The sequence below is a fragment of the Ctenocephalides felis genome, unplaced genomic scaffold (genome assembly GCF_003426905.1).
Source record: "Ctenocephalides felis isolate EL2017-DRISC unplaced genomic scaffold, ASM342690v1 CF-g0.4_SCAFFOLD_01886, whole genome shotgun sequence".
Classification (NCBI taxonomy): Eukaryota; Metazoa; Arthropoda; class Insecta; order Siphonaptera; family Pulicidae; genus Ctenocephalides; species Ctenocephalides felis.
The window spans coordinates 94140448-94159313 of NW_020538040.1; the positions used below are offsets into that span (position 1 = coordinate 94140448).

At 30.4% G+C, this 18866-nt stretch overlaps 1 protein-coding gene across 4 annotated transcripts in view; it reads left to right on the top strand.

Annotated features, from left to right (window-relative positions):
* The window catches only part of LOC113378816 (SLIT-ROBO Rho GTPase-activating protein 1-like), a 250742-nt gene that overhangs the window by 218267 nt on the left and 13609 nt on the right, over positions 1 to 18866 (top strand). For all 4 annotated transcript variants that reach the window (XM_026619423.1, XM_026619424.1, XM_026619425.1 and 1 more), the window contains 8 exons: positions 2348 to 2531; positions 4026 to 4191; positions 6424 to 6645; positions 10435 to 10563; positions 13080 to 13322; positions 15801 to 15959; positions 16068 to 16184; positions 17681 to 17966. In XM_026619423.1, coding sequence (XP_026475208.1) covers positions 2348 to 2531; positions 4026 to 4191; positions 6424 to 6645; positions 10435 to 10563; positions 13080 to 13322; positions 15801 to 15959; positions 16068 to 16184; positions 17681 to 17966 — 1506 coding nt within the window. The remainder of the gene's footprint in view (positions 1 to 2347; positions 2532 to 4025; positions 4192 to 6423; positions 6646 to 10434; positions 10564 to 13079; positions 13323 to 15800; positions 15960 to 16067; positions 16185 to 17680; positions 17967 to 18866) is intronic.

Genomic DNA, 18866 nt, shown 5'->3' on the forward strand with positions numbered 1-18866 from the left:
AACCAATTATATCGCTACAAATAACATATATCTGACTAGGTTCAGTAAAACTCCCAGCTAATTCATTATTGTGGAAATGTGTTTAATTTGCTATTTTTTAAAAAAAATTGCCACCTGGTCCTTTTTACCCCATAGGCGGGGTAAAATGGGATGGCCAGGGTGCAAACAGGTCCAATTTCTCATTTTTCAATTTTAAAAGGATTTTACGAAATAATAGCTATATAATTTGACCAATACCATAATATAAATGTTATGAGTACATTTTCACAGAGAAATTCCTGTATATAACCTTGATCAGGTACTTCGTCAGAAATAATTATCAGCATAGCTGGAATAACTATATATTTACCTTGTCTTACAAAAAAAGGAGATTTCCCGCGGATCTTAAAGTTCCGCTGTATCCTACATAATTTCGTTTTAGTTTGTTACATAAATTTAAAACAATATTTTAGTAGCATTTTTCATCACCAAAAAAATCGAATACATGTTACACACAATATGAAACATGCAACATGCAATGCATGTTACATTGGCTTTTCACATTATTTTAACTAACGATATTATATTAATATTCATTTTATTCCATTTTCAAGTGCACGGTTTTAATCGGTCATCAACAAAACAATAATCTCACTTGTTTCGCAGTTTCTGGAACTCGTCAGGATATTATTAAAATGCAACATGATCGTCTGGCACGTTTTAACCACTTGAAATTGTTTATGAAATTTTTATTTGAAGATCATTCATTTAAAGTAGCGATACTTCAAAACCAGAATTGTTGAAAGAGACCTTTGTACGTCATGGTGTTAATTATCACACGAGGCTAATAAAAGATTTGTAATTACAATCTGGTGTATATTGAGCGGTTTCACGATTCAATTTAAATTTGATGATACACGTTTTGTATGGACGTTGAAGTTTGGAATAGGTTTTTTATTAAAAGGTTAGATTGAATGTTGGCTATTTTTAAGCATCATTTTATTTTTGAAGCTCTGCTATAAATTGGTTTCTTTGTTCGTCCGCTTGCGATTTACTTTCACACATCTGGTTTTAATGAACGGCTTTTCATTAAACTTCAGATATAAATAGATCAATGAGTTCATTTGGAATAATTTATAGCTTTTGTTAATCATGGAAGGTGTATTGCTTACTAATTAAATTAAAACTACTTTGAGATGAATTATTCAATTATATGTATTTATAGAATTTTTACTCTATAGTTTTTAAAAATAGGAGCATTTTGTTGCAAACACAATAAAATAAACCGTAGAATAAATTATTTTTTAAGCCAAGAAGTTGTATACTGCACCAATGATAATACAAATTAATTTTAATTCATGCAATTTTAATTTGATTGTAAAATGGAGAAAAAACTTCACTAGATTTGTCATCATATATAACAATGAAGATATAATATTAAATATTTTTCTGTAAAAAAATATTTTACTAGTGATTCGTTTATACTGAATACATGATGTGAAATAAATAACATCGATTATATTATATTGAATATATCATAATGAATAAAAATATTTATTTAATTTATTATATAGAGTACATTATATAAGCATTACATTACACATATTGTTTCAAAGCTTTGAATTGAATACTCTGTATTAATTATTTTGTACTGTAATAAAAAAATATTTTGAATTAAATACTATTTATTAAACACTGCATATCTATCTTTTATTGAATAATTGAACCTTCACTCTGGCAAAGTGAAGCAATTAAAAATAGTAAATAAAAAAGTATATTAAGTTAATAAAAGCAATTTTACAATAGATAAATTGAATAAATAGTTCAAACTCTGCTGATAAATATTTCTGACGAAATACCAGATCAAGGTTATATACAGTGTTATCTTTGTGAAAAATCATAAAAATTATATTTTACATTGATTGAATGTTGTTGAAATCATTTTGTAAAATGAATTCTTCAGAATGAAATATTCGATCTGTTTGCGTCCTGGCTGTCCCATTTTACCCCACCTATGAGTAGAAAGAACCACGTAACAAATTTTTGAAAAATAGTAAAAAAACATAGTTGTACAATGATGAATTAGCTGGAAATTTCACTGAACATAGTTAAATAGTTGTTTGTTGGATATGTGTTGTTTGTTTTGATGTAGTTGTTTTGGTTTTCAAAGTATAATTGCAAAAAGTTAAATTGGATCTTTGTGTCCCGTCCTACCCTATGCTTTATATGAAATATCTTACAACAAGTGTCATTAATTAAATTTCATGTAATTAATAGTTTATATTTGTCACCTTTGATGAAATTTTATATAGCAATGAATAAGTTGCACTTTCCCTACATTTACTTATGATTTTATTATTATTTTCAGATATTCGACTACAATTGAACGAACAATTACGATGTCTCGACGTCCGCATGGAAGCACAAGTCGGGCTGGTCGCAGAGTTACAAGACTTCTTCAGGAAACGCGCTGAAGCAGAGCTGGACTATAGCAAAAGCTTAGATAAATTGGCCAAATCACTCCAACTGAGGCATAGAGAACAAAAACAAAAGTAAGAGTTCTAAATTAAATTATTCGCGAAAATTTTGCAAAGTTATGCAAAAGTAATATAAAACAAACGTATATGGAAGTAGTATAAAAAGCTTTGTGTAGAACAAACACACAACTACGAGTTTAAATATGGAATATGTTTACTTTAATTGGTATAAGATGAAGTTCGAAATTAATATTTTTGAATGTATAGTTCTCGAATAGTGTACTATAATTTTAGTATTTCGTTATCGAACATTACAAAAATTATACAACTATTCCGGAAAAAATGCTAGTAACAGGCAAGTCACATTAATTATTAGATCTTCATTCATCATTATTTTAATTTTATTCTGTAAGATTGTTAAAAGTTTAATAGTTGTTATTTATAATTGTATACATATCTTTAGGATTTCCCATGAAAAGATCTTCCTCCGATAACTCAGATTGTTAAGTTATAATTTAACCTTTGTAACTGTGGACTGCATAAAACACTGATTCGTTGGTATAATTTATGTATTTGTTGCTAGTTCTTATTATAATAACTGTTTTTTACTAAGTATTAGTTAATTGATTTTATATGATTATTACTTACTTATTATACATGTTACTACGCGGACTTTAGTTTTGGAAGTAAAGGAATAAGTTAGATCCAACTCTGCGCTACACCCTCTACGGGGTAGCAACTTTCCGGTAAAAAGCTCATTGCCATGAAGATTGCTGTTTTCATGGCCAATATAATAATATGAAATATGAAATATGAAAATACGTTTGAACAATAATGATTATTGCATCTAGATTACTATGAAGTATATGCATAGACCTTATATTAGTAATATAAGGTCTATGAGTGTCTGAAATATTTTTTTTATTCAAAACCCATTGACATAAAAAACAATTTAATTATGAAATGGTTAGTATTATGAGTAACAATATATCTGTAAAATGCAACAAGTTTATAGATTTTTTCTAATTTTACATATAATTACGAACATGCATTCAAAATGGTTTCTGCACATAAATATTGACAACTCTTTAATGCGAAATTTCAACCGACAAGTAACCCATAAATCAATTAACGACCTGGAGTTATAAAATAGATCGATGGGTGAATAAGTACTCATTAACACTTTAACGAATGCTTCAGCTAAATTACCGTATAAAATAAACGCGAGCTTCAAATCGACTCAACACTTCTAATTTACTGGGTACTTACACAACGAGTTTATTTTTAAAATACGATTTTTTACATGATCGCTGACAACGAATTGGGAATCGGTGTCATTGATTTGATGGGTGGATGGAGGAATGAATCATGTTTATAACAGCTTTTTTATTTCGTGTCCGAGTACGCTTATAGATACGATCCCATTGTTCTGCAAAACCCAATAAAAAATTAAAATTGAAAACACACCCGGTAGATGTATTATTATAAATTTTTTTACGCGTTTTTGATTTAAGGTTTAAGTCATACTTGATATTATTTTTACTGAATAACATGCATTATTTCTTCTAGGCGCGAACAATGGCCTTTGTTCAGCAGTTACTCTTGTTGGCAGCGTCTGGTCGAACAAACTCGATCTCTAAGTCGCGACCATGCAGCATTAGCAGAGGTTTATTCGGCACATCTTGTCCAGAGGCTCCAGCAGGTTGCCGAAGACGTGCAGCGTATATACAGACGCGTAAGTTTTTGAAGTAGAACTTCTTTAGGCGCGACTAGGGTGTAAATTCGTACAAATGCAACAGAAGTCCGTTACGGCTGATAAGATAAGAGTCCAGTGCCAAAGATTTGTCATTCGCTCTCGATGATATTATTTTTACACGGGTCGATTGTGATTAGTAAAATATTCATCTGATTCAGGCATTTTTCATTAAATCAAGATTTGTACTACGATGTAACTTTAAAATGTTTATTTATCTATGCCGATTTCCTTGTTGATATCAGTCAATGAATGTGTGTTAATTTTAATTAATGAAGTTCTTCAAACACAATTATAGCATGATGAGTGAAGTTGCGAAAACAATATTTGTTTAGGCGTTGTTTAACATAATCCACTGTGTGAACGAATATTATAGAAGTTATTAATCAGCAATTACTTCATTTTTCTAATGAAGATTCATTTCTAAATGCTAATTATAATGACAAACCGATCATGTCAAATTTGAAGTATGACTTTAAATACATTATTGTTTGTGAATATTATACATATTTTTAATGCTATTATAAATATATAATTTATAATTTATCATTATATGAATGTGTATGATGGTTGACACTAATAAATTATGCATCACGATGTTACCATATTACTAATAAACATTATTCAAACAATCGTTATATGATGTATTTATTTTTACTTAAATGCCATCTTGTACAGTAGCAAATAAGTTTTACTTCAATAGCGTGTGAACCTTACGCGAACTCTTTTTTTTACAATGTCGGAAATTTGATTTTTTATTATATAATTTATTTTAAATTTCATCTTCGATTAATGCCATGTGGACTTCGACGTATGCTCCAATTTTTTAAAAGAATTGGCACAAAAATAAAGTTAATATGAATAAAAAATGACCCGTTAATAAAATTATGAATGACTGCGTTTAAGGTTTTGGTTCTAGAATATTTTTGTATATATTTTTAATCTTTAACCAATCAAGAATATGTGTACAAGAGGATTTTTCAAAATTTAAATTATTTTTGGAGATATAGGTATTTGAAGAGGGTAACGCTCCTGTGCCCTACTCCTACTTCCGCGAAACTTTAAACGCGTTTTTCTCGAAACTATCGTTTTTCAATACATTACCACGACTTCTCAAATTCTACTGGACCGATATACTTGAATTTTTTACAGAGTCTTTCTTATAGATTTCTCTTTAATATTAACTACGATGATTTGCAACTTCAGATTTTTACTATTTTAAAAAAAAATCGAGAATATTGGAAAAAGTTGTAATTTTTTTTCTTCAGACAGTCGCTAATTTGTGAAAAACAATTATTTTAACTTGTACGTGGTTCATACGGTAGCAAGGTTATTCTAGATTAATAATATATATCTTTTTTTCTCTGGATTATTTGGAGAGATAAAATCATGGATATGGTCAGGTACCAATTATTTGAGATCTCTCACTTCATCACCTTTTAGACCTAAAATTGTTTGGCTATTTTTAGTTTTTATTTAATTATTATATTCTCAAATATTATTTAATAACTTGTAAAAAATATATAGTAAAGTATTGTTTGTATTTTTCTTTAGTTTTCCAAACATCGCATAAAATTCATAGACCAGAATGTTCCTTAATTAATTTAAATAGATCATTATAATATTTATTCGTTGATTGATTACTCATAGTGTATACTATATAATTTATTAGTACCAGTTCTCCTGCGTAAGATTGCATAAGGGTGCACACTATCCTGGATTGTTTCGTATTCTTTTAAATTTGTGTGTTTATGAAACTTTACTGATTCAATACATGTGAATTCCAGCACATTTAGAAGGTGCAGTTATGTTAAAAAGGCGCTGGAATTGATGCTTTTACGTAGAGTTCTAAGACCGAATAAACTGTTATCAAATTATCAGATATTTCTATGGGTTTCTATTTCTACGCATCTAACGCAGCACGATTACTTTGAAAAGAAGTTCAAAATTTCCAAAATATAAAAAAATCAAATTTTAAAAAAATGACAATTTTTTTCAAAAGTCTATCTATTTTATCAAAAGTTTATATCTAGTTTTTGGTACGGGAAGTTCCAGCAATTGGCCTTAAGGCACGATGCTATGCAAAACTAGTTATTATTTATTTATTTATTATTTTATAGCACTAGTATATATTTATTTAGAGAAGCATAATTAAATATGTTATTATTATGGCTGAATATCATCATACTAAACTACTATCAAATATTTTTTTAGTGTCGCGAAATCGGCTACGAGACGCATGAAGAAATATTGCGTGTGCTGCAGGAGTTACATGCAACTATGAAAACTTACCACGGTTACCAGGGCGAATGTAGAGCCGCGGAAGGTAAACTGCGCGCGGCTCGAAATCAGCAGGCCAAGCTGGAGCAAGCCGTGCCCAAGGAGAAGCTCGAACGGAGCAAGAAGTATAGACTGATTGAAAAAGAAGTTTCTAAGGTAATCGAACTCTTATATAAGGCATTTTAAATATTGATCGTCAAAGGAGAGATAATACATTCAAAATGTAATATGTTTCATTCATATAATTATGTTACGTATTCATATTAAATACACCTATCCCCCGTTTTACGGAAGATAGGTTCCATAAAAAACTGTGTATCTCGAAAAATTTACTCTTATATGGGAAAACCATGCTAAACGAAAATCACTATATAAAATCCCTTTTTGTCAGTTTTTAACCGTTATTGGTCGCTAGCTTTTCACACGTGATTCCTGCTAGGTCGTAGCTGGTTTCGGTAAATATGCGAAATCTCTTTTAATAAATAATGTATTAGATATTTTTTTACATGTATATGTTTTCAACTACTTTCAAAATTTTCCTAGCTATTATCTCCATAATTTTTTTATCATTTTCTTTTTTTTTTAATAAAAATTGGTTTGATTGTTGTCGCCTTCCAGGTGATGTGCGAGTGCGAAAACAGCATCAAAGAACTGTTGTATATTGAAATATATTGAACAAAAAATAAATATATAATATCAAACACGTTTCATAAATTATAAGAATATAAATTTATTCCAATAATAAAATAAATATAAAATAATCTTACTTTGAATATTGCATTTTCTTTATAGATTAAATATTCCACTTTCTTTCATATAATAATAGAGAAGTTATAAAAAATATAAATTTAATAAATATTCTTTTATAGTTTGTAAAGCTAATAGGAAGGTGTAAAATAAATTTTATGATACAACACTTAACGAGTGAAGGTGATATATATCATCAGTATATAACTATATATACTGAGTTATATTATATAATATCAAATGAACTAAATCCATAAAATGCTAGTATTCCGAATAAATTTCGAAGTTTCTAAACTAATTTCATAATGCATTTATCTATTTATACGAACTTGAGTAATTAATGCGTGTAATGCGTATTTGATAATTCAAATATTGACAATATATAATGAGAATTTCGAATAAACATAATTTTATATAAATGATGATAAATATTAAATATTTATAATAATAAGCGTATTTTCAATTTATTACATAGAAGTTGTATGTTTTCATTCCGCAAATATTAAGCAGATATCTACTGTTATTTCTAATTCCGCAATAAATTCTTATCGACTATCAAAAGTGATGGTTTACATATACATTGTTTTAAATAGCATATTGTCATACTTGTTCCAATTATTTATAAAACAAATCGTTATACGTATGTTGGAGTTTATTGCCTCTAATTACTTGAGTATTTATATATACACACAGAAATATATATATATATATATATATATATATATATATACATATTTATTTATACATATAAATGCAATCGCGCTAACATTTGGCTCGACTCGAACCAGGAAATCACTTATCAGTAGTTGAAAACTACAACGATATTACGCTGGAGAATCATTTATATTTCAAGTACGTTTCTAGAGTTGTTTCGTGATTGACATTATCTACTTCATATTTTTTCTTTTTATTTAGTTTTATCTATTACTTTCAACACAATTTTTAAAGCATTCTATTCTTCATTTTACTTCAGCATATCGATAACAACAAATAGAATATTTTTGTTGGGAAATCAAGCATTTATAAGAAATCCTCGCATTTTATATCATTGCATAAGCGAAATCTAAATACAAAAAGCATTTTCAATGAAAAGTTTGTAATAAATAATAATTATGTATAATATAAAATATCATTTTAATTAGATGAAAACTCATGACAATATTTTGTAATACATGAAATTATTTTTTAAATTTTCAATAATTTCAATAATTGAAATCGGTTGAACCGTGTTCCCGAAATCGTCGACGAAATTTTGTATCTGCACACACACACATACAACCATTTTTTAAAAGGTATGCCAAAATGTTCAGAAAACCTCTGAAACGTAAAGATATATAAAATTTTCCATTTTTGATTTTTTGCGATTACTATAATTTGCCCTACGCGAAGTTAATAACTTAGGAAATTACCATTTTTCAACAAAATATTACGGCGTTAGGTACTTTTCATAAAAATCTTCATGTTTATAATTGCACATAAGAGAACCGGCTTGTAGTTATGATCCGATTAGTGTGTATCGTATCGACGTCCATCAAAACGGGAGAATTGGGCCAAGTGAGTCATCACTTGCAGTTTTGATTAGGCTCTGAATGACAAGAGAATCGCTTTTAATTATTAATTATGTTTAATGGAAACCGGCGGGATGTAAATCAGACTGTGAAATGCCGCATGTAGACGTGATCATTGCAGCGACATCTGCGGAGCAATATACACTACATCACCGAAATCTTCATAGTTTATCTTGGAAAGATCACTTGATAATTACGTATCACTTTTGTAATGAATACTGTAAAATGGAAAATTAAGAATTTCAAATATCCAGGGAGAAAGAGGGGTTGGATACGGTAATTACAGTCGTCATAACAGCTAAACTATGCTGATTGTGAGATATAGTTCGAAGGAAAAAGATGAAGTATGATTGTTTGAACAAGTTTCCATTATTGCATTGAGTCACCCTACATTAACACGATCTGTAGACCGCCTTGCTTTTAAAGAGTCAAGAAAAGTTTTTTGTTCGAATTCTTCTAATCCTAACTGTTAATTGTATACAGATGAATGACTTTGTTTGTTATTTTGCTATAAGTTGAACATTGATAATCATTTACCTTTTACCAGCAATTAGTTTTTGCTTGCATGATTAAGCTCAGTCATAATGATGATTTATTTTCAAAAGTGTGCGTTGGGTACGGTTTTGGCAAATTTTGGGGTGCGGTTTTGATATGTATTTTTTGTCTTTTTTGGGTTAATAATAAACAGATAAAAAAAATAATTTCACTAAAACAAAATACGCAAGAGAAAGGAAAAAGAAAATTCAACACAAGAAAAAAAATTGACAAAGATTTCTCGTTAACTTTGTTTAAAAATTTGTTTTGTTATATGTTATATTTTATTCATGAGCTTTGTTTAAATGTTTATGTTGTGTTGTTATATATTGAAATCGGGATGGAAGTTTTAGTGTTTCCACGATTTCAATTAATTTAGACAATGTCAATTACTACACTGCAAATGTTTGTTTACAATTCTTTGCAATTTTTGTTTAAATATTTCTTTAAAATATATTTATTTAATTATATAAAAATAAATATCCGGATTTGATAAAGAAGCTTTGAAATCAAATCCATAAAAATCTATCTCCTTCACTTAAGCTGACGCATTTAGTTCCATGATTTCATAAAAAATGGATATTGTTCTCTCATGTCGCTGTATTTATTATATTTTTGACCGCATAAGTTATAATCAAATACAGCCGACCTCTATTGGAGCAAAACATTTACATTATAATTATCCTGTTGAAATTCTTATGACGATGACATCATGAATTGGATTTGTTTAAAATTTATTTCACTTATGACTGTTTTCAATTTATTACTTGTTTATATTGTGTCTGCTCATAAAATGATCTGCGTCGATTGAGCTGTAAATGTAATATTTCAATCAACCGAATTGTTTAATTATGAGTTCTCAAGTTGTACAGTTTGTTATTTCGTAATGCAGCAAAGACTACATTAACGTTTCTTACTGATTTTTACTTCGTTTGATCTGTTGTAAACAATCATAAAAGTTAATTGATTGTTATGGCGTTTTTCCGCTCAGTTTCATTTTGAGCATATAGTGCGTATGTAAGTTTTCTTAATGGTAATTAAAAAAAACTTTTGATATTAATTAAATGTTAATACAATTATCTCACTCTAATTTCAGCGCAAAAGCAAGTACGCCGATGCTCGATTGAAAGCATTGAAAGCGCGGAATGAGTATCTGCTTTGCCTCGAAGCTTCTAATACAACAATCCATAAATATTTTGTGGATGATCTCTCTGATCTTATAGATGTAAGTATATTTTCTTGTTTAATACCATAGCCATCTAACTTGAAGTCCATCTTAACTAGTTAACAGTGATTGATGAATATAATCGTCATGGGGTAGTGGCAGAATTTTGGCTTTTAACGAGTATATTCGTCATGCGTGTAAAACAATAACCATTTGATATTTATAAAAGCAAAGTATATTCTGAAGTATCAAGTTGTTTAGAATATTTTGAAGCTAATGAACAGTATAAAATAAGTAGTTGTAAGTGACATTTTACCATAAGTTGCATGAACTTCTCGATATTAGGAAATAATTAATTTACACAACAAGTATTAAGATTTAGCTTTTTGAATAACAGTTTATTTTTGAACAACTATTTATTTTGAAAATAGTTCATACTTTTCATCCATAACTATTCTTACTTTCTTACATTTACAAGTACAATAATTCATAGAATTTAATCCGTCTTTATTTAATACTTATGTAATATATGCTTATGTTAACAAAGAAGTAAAATTTCTTAATTTTGTAAAATAAACGCATCTTTTTCATCTGATGTCTTAACAGCACAACTTAATGTGTAATCGACGAATATATTCGTTATGGACTCGAATCGGACGACACAAATCTGTGCGCTCTGCTCGATGTGAGCAACACGATTAACTGGTTAATAAATAACGCCCCAAAATTTTTTTTGATATCGACGAATTAATGGACCGATTCTGCCGTGCAACATACCAATGTTCTATATGAAGGCTATGTTATGTAGAACTTTCCATACTAAATCCTTCTAAATATTGTCAAAAGCCACGTGGTTGCTGTGCCGTCAGGCGTTTTTCTCAGGTTGTCGGATAGAAAACCTAATCTAGAAACCGCACAAATGTCAAAAAAAAAACGATCTTACAATTGGATAACAGGGTCTTTCTGATCCAGCTTCATAACATACAAGTGATGTTGCAGTGTAAAACGCCTGAATGCACAGCAAATACATGACATTTTGACAGTATTCTGTATAATTCAGTAGCATAATGTATGCAAGTTGAACCGTAACATGGTCTTGCCAGAACATTGGTCTGTTGTGCGACAGAATCGGTTCATAAATGTTCGAGAGAAATAATTTACTAACAATAATATACTATAATTGCCAAATACAGTAGAAACTCGATTAACCGGACTAATTGTTGTCGATAGGCATTCGGATAATCAAATATATGAAGAATAATGTATTGTGTTTATTGAAAATAACCAATATGTACATATATATTAACGAAAATGAATGTTTATTGAGAAATTAACACTTACTTATGTATGGGCATACACAATTTTTTAGATTACATTGCATACATAATACTAATGTGCAGTATTAATCATGAAATAAAATATTTAGGTACGTATGTACGAACAATATACATTTACAATATGTATAGTAATAGCCCGCTTAACGCGGGGGATACGTTCCATCAAGGTAAAGCGTAATGCGAAACAGCACTAAACGAGGTTAGGGGAATATTGGCTTAATGGCATTTTGCGATAAATTTCATCGTCAGTCCATATAGACAGTTGTTTTTTTATTTCCTTTATGATATTATTTCTAGAACGGGTAATTCTAGTTGCGTGCGAGCTTGACGTAGTTGTAGTTGCCGATGACAGTATGATGGTCCTTATTATTGAAGTTACCAAATTCAATGAAGCACTAATCAGAGTTTGATGTTTACCAGAATCTAATCTTCTAATCAGTTCCATGTTAGTTTTGAGTGAAATGCTTTTTCTGGTTGCTTTTTATTATCACCCATAGTGAAAACTAAAGATCAAACTAATTGACACTATAATATAGTATTAAATATGTAAATTAATACCTACTTACAATAATGTCAATAAATGTTCGAAACCCTGGGTTGGAATAAAAGAGCGCTAAACGAAACAGCGTTCACGTTAGGGGTATTACTGTATATGGTAATCATGAAATAAGTAGGTAATAAGTTTAATTTGGTTTGAAATATTTTGTAATTGTCATTTGATTGCTTGCATAAATTCGACGGATAATTGCGAATCCGTATAACTCAGGGCCCGATAAACGAGTTTCTACTGTATTTGATAGATATTAATTAAATGGAAATAATTAAATAAATGTTTTACTTTCTATAATAAAACAGTTTTGAAGTTTTGAAGAATTTTGTTAAGTATAATACTTTTGCCCATTTTTGTATTCGTGAATTTTGTTTTATCAAAAACCATTACGGCGTAAAAATCTTAACACTTTGTTGACCGGCTATTGATATTTCTTGATTTTTACACCAAAAGATTTAGCGGATCTTATAAGCGAGAGAAAAATCTTGTGTTATACCAGACTAGCATAGTCTGCTCTCCAACAGAGAAAACAGCAGTGTTGCGAAAAAAAGTGCATTACGAGTTTATTTTAGTGATTTGGTCAGCAGCATTCGGCCATAAGAACAGAAGAGAATTATCAAACCGGTTATCAAAGTGTTACTAAAAGCATTTGATATCAATATAACACTCATTCTATGTTCAATTTGCAGTGCATGGATATCGGCTTCCATAGCTGTGTGTCCCGAGCGCTTCTCATGCACGTTTCTGCCGAGAACGGTCGAGGCAGGGCAGTGCAGACCGGAGCCGAACAACTGGCTCAGCAAGTTCAGGCCTTGGATTCGCGTGCCGACAAACAGCGCTTCTTGGAGGCGAATCATCAAGCTTTCATGATACCCAAAAAGCTTGAATTTCAAGGGCAACGTGCGGATGATATCGCCAATTCACCTGCACAGGTAATAAATTAAAACTAGCTGTAAGTGGAATTCTGTCTTAAGGCAATTAGGGCATCGTGCCTTAAGGCAAATTGCTGGAACTTCCCGTACCAAATATTATTATTTTTAAAAACGATTAACATTTTTGAAAAAAATTTACTTCGAAAAAATAAGATTTTTGAGAAACTATAAAATGGACAAAAAATTACTTTTTTTTGAAAAAAAAAAAAATTTTTTAAAAATTTTTAAAAAAAAAAATTTTTTTTAATTTTTTTTTTTTTTGAAAAAAAATGTTTTCTTTATTTTGACATATTTTGGAAGATCTGAACTTGTTTTTCAAAGCAATCGCACTGCTTTAATTGCATAGAGACAAAATATAAAGCGTTTAAGCGCGGCGTCGCTGTCTAACGGGTAAACATTGATACGGAACCCATAGGAAAATAAACAAAATTTATACTTATTGTTAAAATCTCTATAAAATATCTGAAAATTTGATGTGCATATGTCTAATGATCATTTTTGACCGCCAAATAGCATTTTTTTTTTACTTTTTTTGTTAGATCTCCGAAACCGCTAGACCTGCCTTCATGAAAATTTGATCAATTCTTTATCTTGTCAATACAAGTAAAATGTTTTTTGAATTATTAAAATCGGACGCTCCGTTCTCTTAAAAACTGAGTTAACGTTTCCGACACTTTTTGCCCCGTATCTCCGAAACGGCTAGACCTGCCTTCGCCAAAAACTAATCAGCACGTCTCCTTATCAATACAAATCGAATGTTTTTTGAATTATTCAAATCGGTTGATCCGTGTTCCCGAAATCGTCGACGAAAATTTGTATCCGCACATACATACACACACGCACACACACACACACACATACATCCATTTTTTCTAAGGTATGCCAAAATGTTCAGAAACCTCTAAAACGTAAAGATATATAAAAATTTTCATTTTCGATTTTTTTGCGATTACTATAACTTACCCTACGGGAAGTTAATAAATATTTATAGTACTTCTTATAATTAATTTTCTGCATGAATTTATGTAGAAAGTTTTGATATGAAATTACTGAAGTATGAAACGAGTTTTAAAATTTGATAATCAAAATCATGGTCTAATGCTAGATTTTCAATATTTAATTTAAAAAAATAGGTGTTGAAGTATAAGGCTAATATATCACTTCACCCAATAAGTCCGTAGGATAACTAAAAAACCAAATATTTAATTTGGCAAAATTCTTTTTTACTATTCAATATAGTTTTCTTCGAAGACGATATACCGATTATAGCGAACTTTGAACTTTTCGAAACCATTTTTGTAGTATGATTTGTACTATGCCACAAAATTCGGCTATCATCTCACCATTTGGCAAACATTTCTCTAGAGCGAGCATCTTTTTGAGATTTGAGAACAGGATATGGTCGCTGGGGAACAGATCTAGAGAATACAGTAAAGCAATTCGGAGCCTAATTCATGTTTTTTTTGCCACTGTTTTCACGGATTTGTGACTTGGCGCGTTGTCCTAATGAAGTAGCACGCTTTTCTTTTTCAAATGGGGTTATTTTTCCGAATTACATCTTCCAATGCTCCAATAACGTTCTTCAATAATCACTGTTGATGGTCTGGCATTTCTCAAGATAGTTGATGGAGATAATTCTTTGCAAATCCCCAAAAACTGACGCCATAACCTTGATTGCTAATCGTTTGCATTTTTTCTCCTCATCGTGTCTAGACCATTTTGGATGACCGGATAAACGAGTTAACGATTCGATTCGATTCCGGAGTGTAGTGGTGAAGCGAGATCACATCCATGGTAATATATTGATGCAAAACTCAGTTTTATTTCGATTAAACAACTCCAAGTACTCTTACGAAACATCAACTCGTAATGCTTTTGGTCAAATGTGATTTTGCGCGCCTCAAATTTAGCACAGAGCTTTTTCTTATTCAAATATTCGTGAACGATATGTCCAACACGTTCTGTTGATATCTTTAGGGTGTCGGGAATTTCAGGCAATTTTGCTTTGGGGTTTTTCAAAACGCTTTGGTGGACTTTTTTGATATTTTTCGGTGCAACCACCTCAATTGACCTTCCAAGGCATTCGGCACTGTCAGTGTCTGTATGGCCACGATTAAAATCAGCAAACCACTTTTCCGCGATTTGCCTCGATTTGGCACAGTCCAGATAACACTTATCAAGCGATACTTTGGCATCAAGGGTGTTTTTATCCATGAAAAACCAATCATAAATCAACTCACGAAATTGCTTTGAATTCATGGTTTCAAAAAATTCAAAAGTTAGCGTCATTTGAACTTCTGTAACTTGTAAACTTATCGCCGGATTGTCATGAAATTGTGACATATATTTTCTTAATGTTGTTGCTTTCTACAAATCATATGGATTATCTATGTGTTATTCTACGAACTTATTGAGTGACATAATAAATGTAACATTATATGACTCTCAATTCATCGTAATGTGCTTTTCTTTTTTAAGGAATCTGAAGTCGAGCTTCAGAAGGCTCTTCGCGTAGATATGGATAATCGTTTGGAGCAATTACGCCAAAGATTATCTAATTTACGTATGGAATCTGAAGAAGTATGGAAAACCCTTGAGACTGCTGAAACCTCTTTATTAGGAATGCTTAACGCTAAAGTAAGTTTTACAATATTTAAATTTATAACGAGGTGCAAAAATTTTATCTCTGATGTGTTTTTTTAATATGCATGTTTTAATATAACTTATATGTAAATGTTTTATTAGGATTATGAATGCTCTGACATGTTCGGAGATGGTGCTTCAACTAACCCCAAACCGCCAGAGTTAACTATTATGAAAGCAAGAGCGGATCGACAAGAAACCGAAGATTTTTATTTGACGGTAAGATTCGACTTATAACGTTTGATCATTATCTATCAGAATTCAAATAATATCTAAAACCAATACAGAAAAATTGGCTATTGAAAGAATCAAAAAATGAAAACTTAATATCTTCTGCAAGAATACATAATATAATTTACATACTTCTTTTAACATTTTGTAGATAAAGATAAAAAATTAATGCAAATTACTGTTGAAGACAATTAAAATAAATAAAAATAGTATATTATCAAATTATTGTCTATCAAATGTCTTCGCACAATAATAACAGCGCGACCGCGCTTAGGCAAGAAATATCAAAGCGCTATACCGCAGCTTAGCGGTCAAACGTAGCAATATCAATTTTTTAAAATTCATTATGACTCTATATGGGCAAAATATAACAATTACGATAAGTACTTCTATACTATACTACATTTTGATTGTACTGAATTCTATTGAATTACTTATCGATTTTAATGAATCCAATTCTAGTAATAATTTTAATGCGGTTATGTGGTAAATAATCTTTTTCGGTTTAAAAAAAAACATTTTTGGTAGCAAATGATAATAGATTATTAACTTCCCGTAGGGCAAGTTATAGTAATCGCAAAAAAATCGAAAATGAAAATTTTTATATATCTTTACATTTCAGCATTTCTGAATATTTTGGCATACCTTAGAAAAAATGGATGAATGTGTGTGTGTGTGTGCGTGTATGTATGTGTGTGCGGATACAAATTTTCGTCGAAGATTTCGGGAACACCAATCAACCGATTTGAATAATTCAAAAAACATTTGATTCGTATTGATAAGGAGACGTGCTGATTTGTTTTTGGCGAAGGCAGGTCTAGCCGTTCCGTAGATACGGGGCAAAAAGTGTCAAAAATGGTAACTCAGAGAACGGAGCGTCCGATTTTAATAATTCAAAAAAACTTTTGACTTGTATTGACAAGATGAAGAATTGATCAAATTTTCATGAAGGCAGTTCTAGCGGTTTCGGAGATCTAATGAAAAAAGTAAAAAAATGCCATTTGGCGGTCAAAAATGATCATTAGACATATGCACATCAAATTATCAGACATTTGATAGAGATTTTAACAATAAGTATAAGTTTTGTTTACATTCTTATGGGTTCCGTACCAATGTTTATCCGTTAGACGGCGATGCGGCTCTTACGCGTTTTGACCATTCATCTCTATGCAGTTAAAGCAGTACGATTGATACGAGAAGAAAAGTTCAGAATTTCCAAAATTTTTTTTCGAAAAAAAGTAATTTTTTGTCAAATTTGTAGTTTCTCAAAAATATTTTTTTTTAATTAAATTTTTTTCAAAAATGTTAATCGTTTTCAAAAAAATAATAATTTTTGGTACGGGAAGTTCTGGCAATTTGCCTTAAGGCACGATGCCATGCGCCCCACTAGTTTTGTTTTCAAACTTTGATGGACCTTTCTGTAATTATCATTTTTTAGATTTAAATTTTCATTTAAATTATTTTAACCATTACCGTTTTATCAGAAATTCCGTGAGTACCTTCTTGGAACATCTCGGATAGCGAGGCTGGATTCAAAACATGAATATTTGCGGCAAGCGTTGCAATCAGAGGCATCTGAAGACGCCATGGCTTCTCTTAATACGTCGGTCGGTGGTGGACCTGGTAAGCCTCGACGCAAGCGTATCGGCCGGCGTTATCAGTCCGGACAACCAAAGCTATTTGGAGGATCGCTGGAAGAGTATCTCGAAGCTACGAATCAAGAAATACCACTTATTATGAAGAGTTCTATTAGGATCATTAATTTGTATGGTGAGTATGATGATTTTGAAAATAGTTACTGGCATTTAGGTAAGATTTCTCCACTAAGCTAACGTGAAAATTAATCTAAAATTTGAATATAATTTTGTAGTTTATTAATTCCCCGTAGAGAGTAAGTTACAGCAATAGCAAAAAACAGAAAATTAAAATATTTTATATCTTTATGTTTCAAGATCTTCTGAATATTTTGTTATACCTTGGAAAAAATTATGCATATGTGTGTGTTGTATGTATGTATGCATGTATTAGAGATAGGCTTATCATATCCGATGCCGGATCGGTTAAGATGTGACTCCGCTTCAGAAAGGAGTTATATTCACTTAACAACTCCGACAACATCGGAACCTAATACTCGACACAAATGTCTATAGCATTTTGTTTATATATCTCAGGATTTATTAAGAATTTAGAAATCGTTTGCAAACAGTTCTAATATTTTTGTTCATTTTACTATGAGAAATCACTATTTTGTGAAATTCAATATGCTTACATAAACTTAATGTATGGAATAAGAACAAATCTTCACATATGTATAATATTTTTCAAGAAATAATAATACCTTACATTCTTCGATTAATTCCTTTTAAAGAATTAATTGTATATCAGGTAGTTCGATTAGCATACTATTACTTTTGCACAATTATTAAATTATAATTGTGTAAAAGTGATAATATAATACTAAATATTGTTTTGCTGGTTGTATACCATTGAAAAATGTCATTTATGGGAAAGGTGTAGTCGGATATGACAAAATCTCCGGATTTACTCCGAGGGAGAAGTTGTATCGGATTAAAAACTCCGGAGTGAGTTACCCATCTCTTTCTCTTCGTTTCGAAAATATGCAACAAGAAGTGCAAAAAATGTAATTCAGTTTTTGAGAGAACGGAGCGT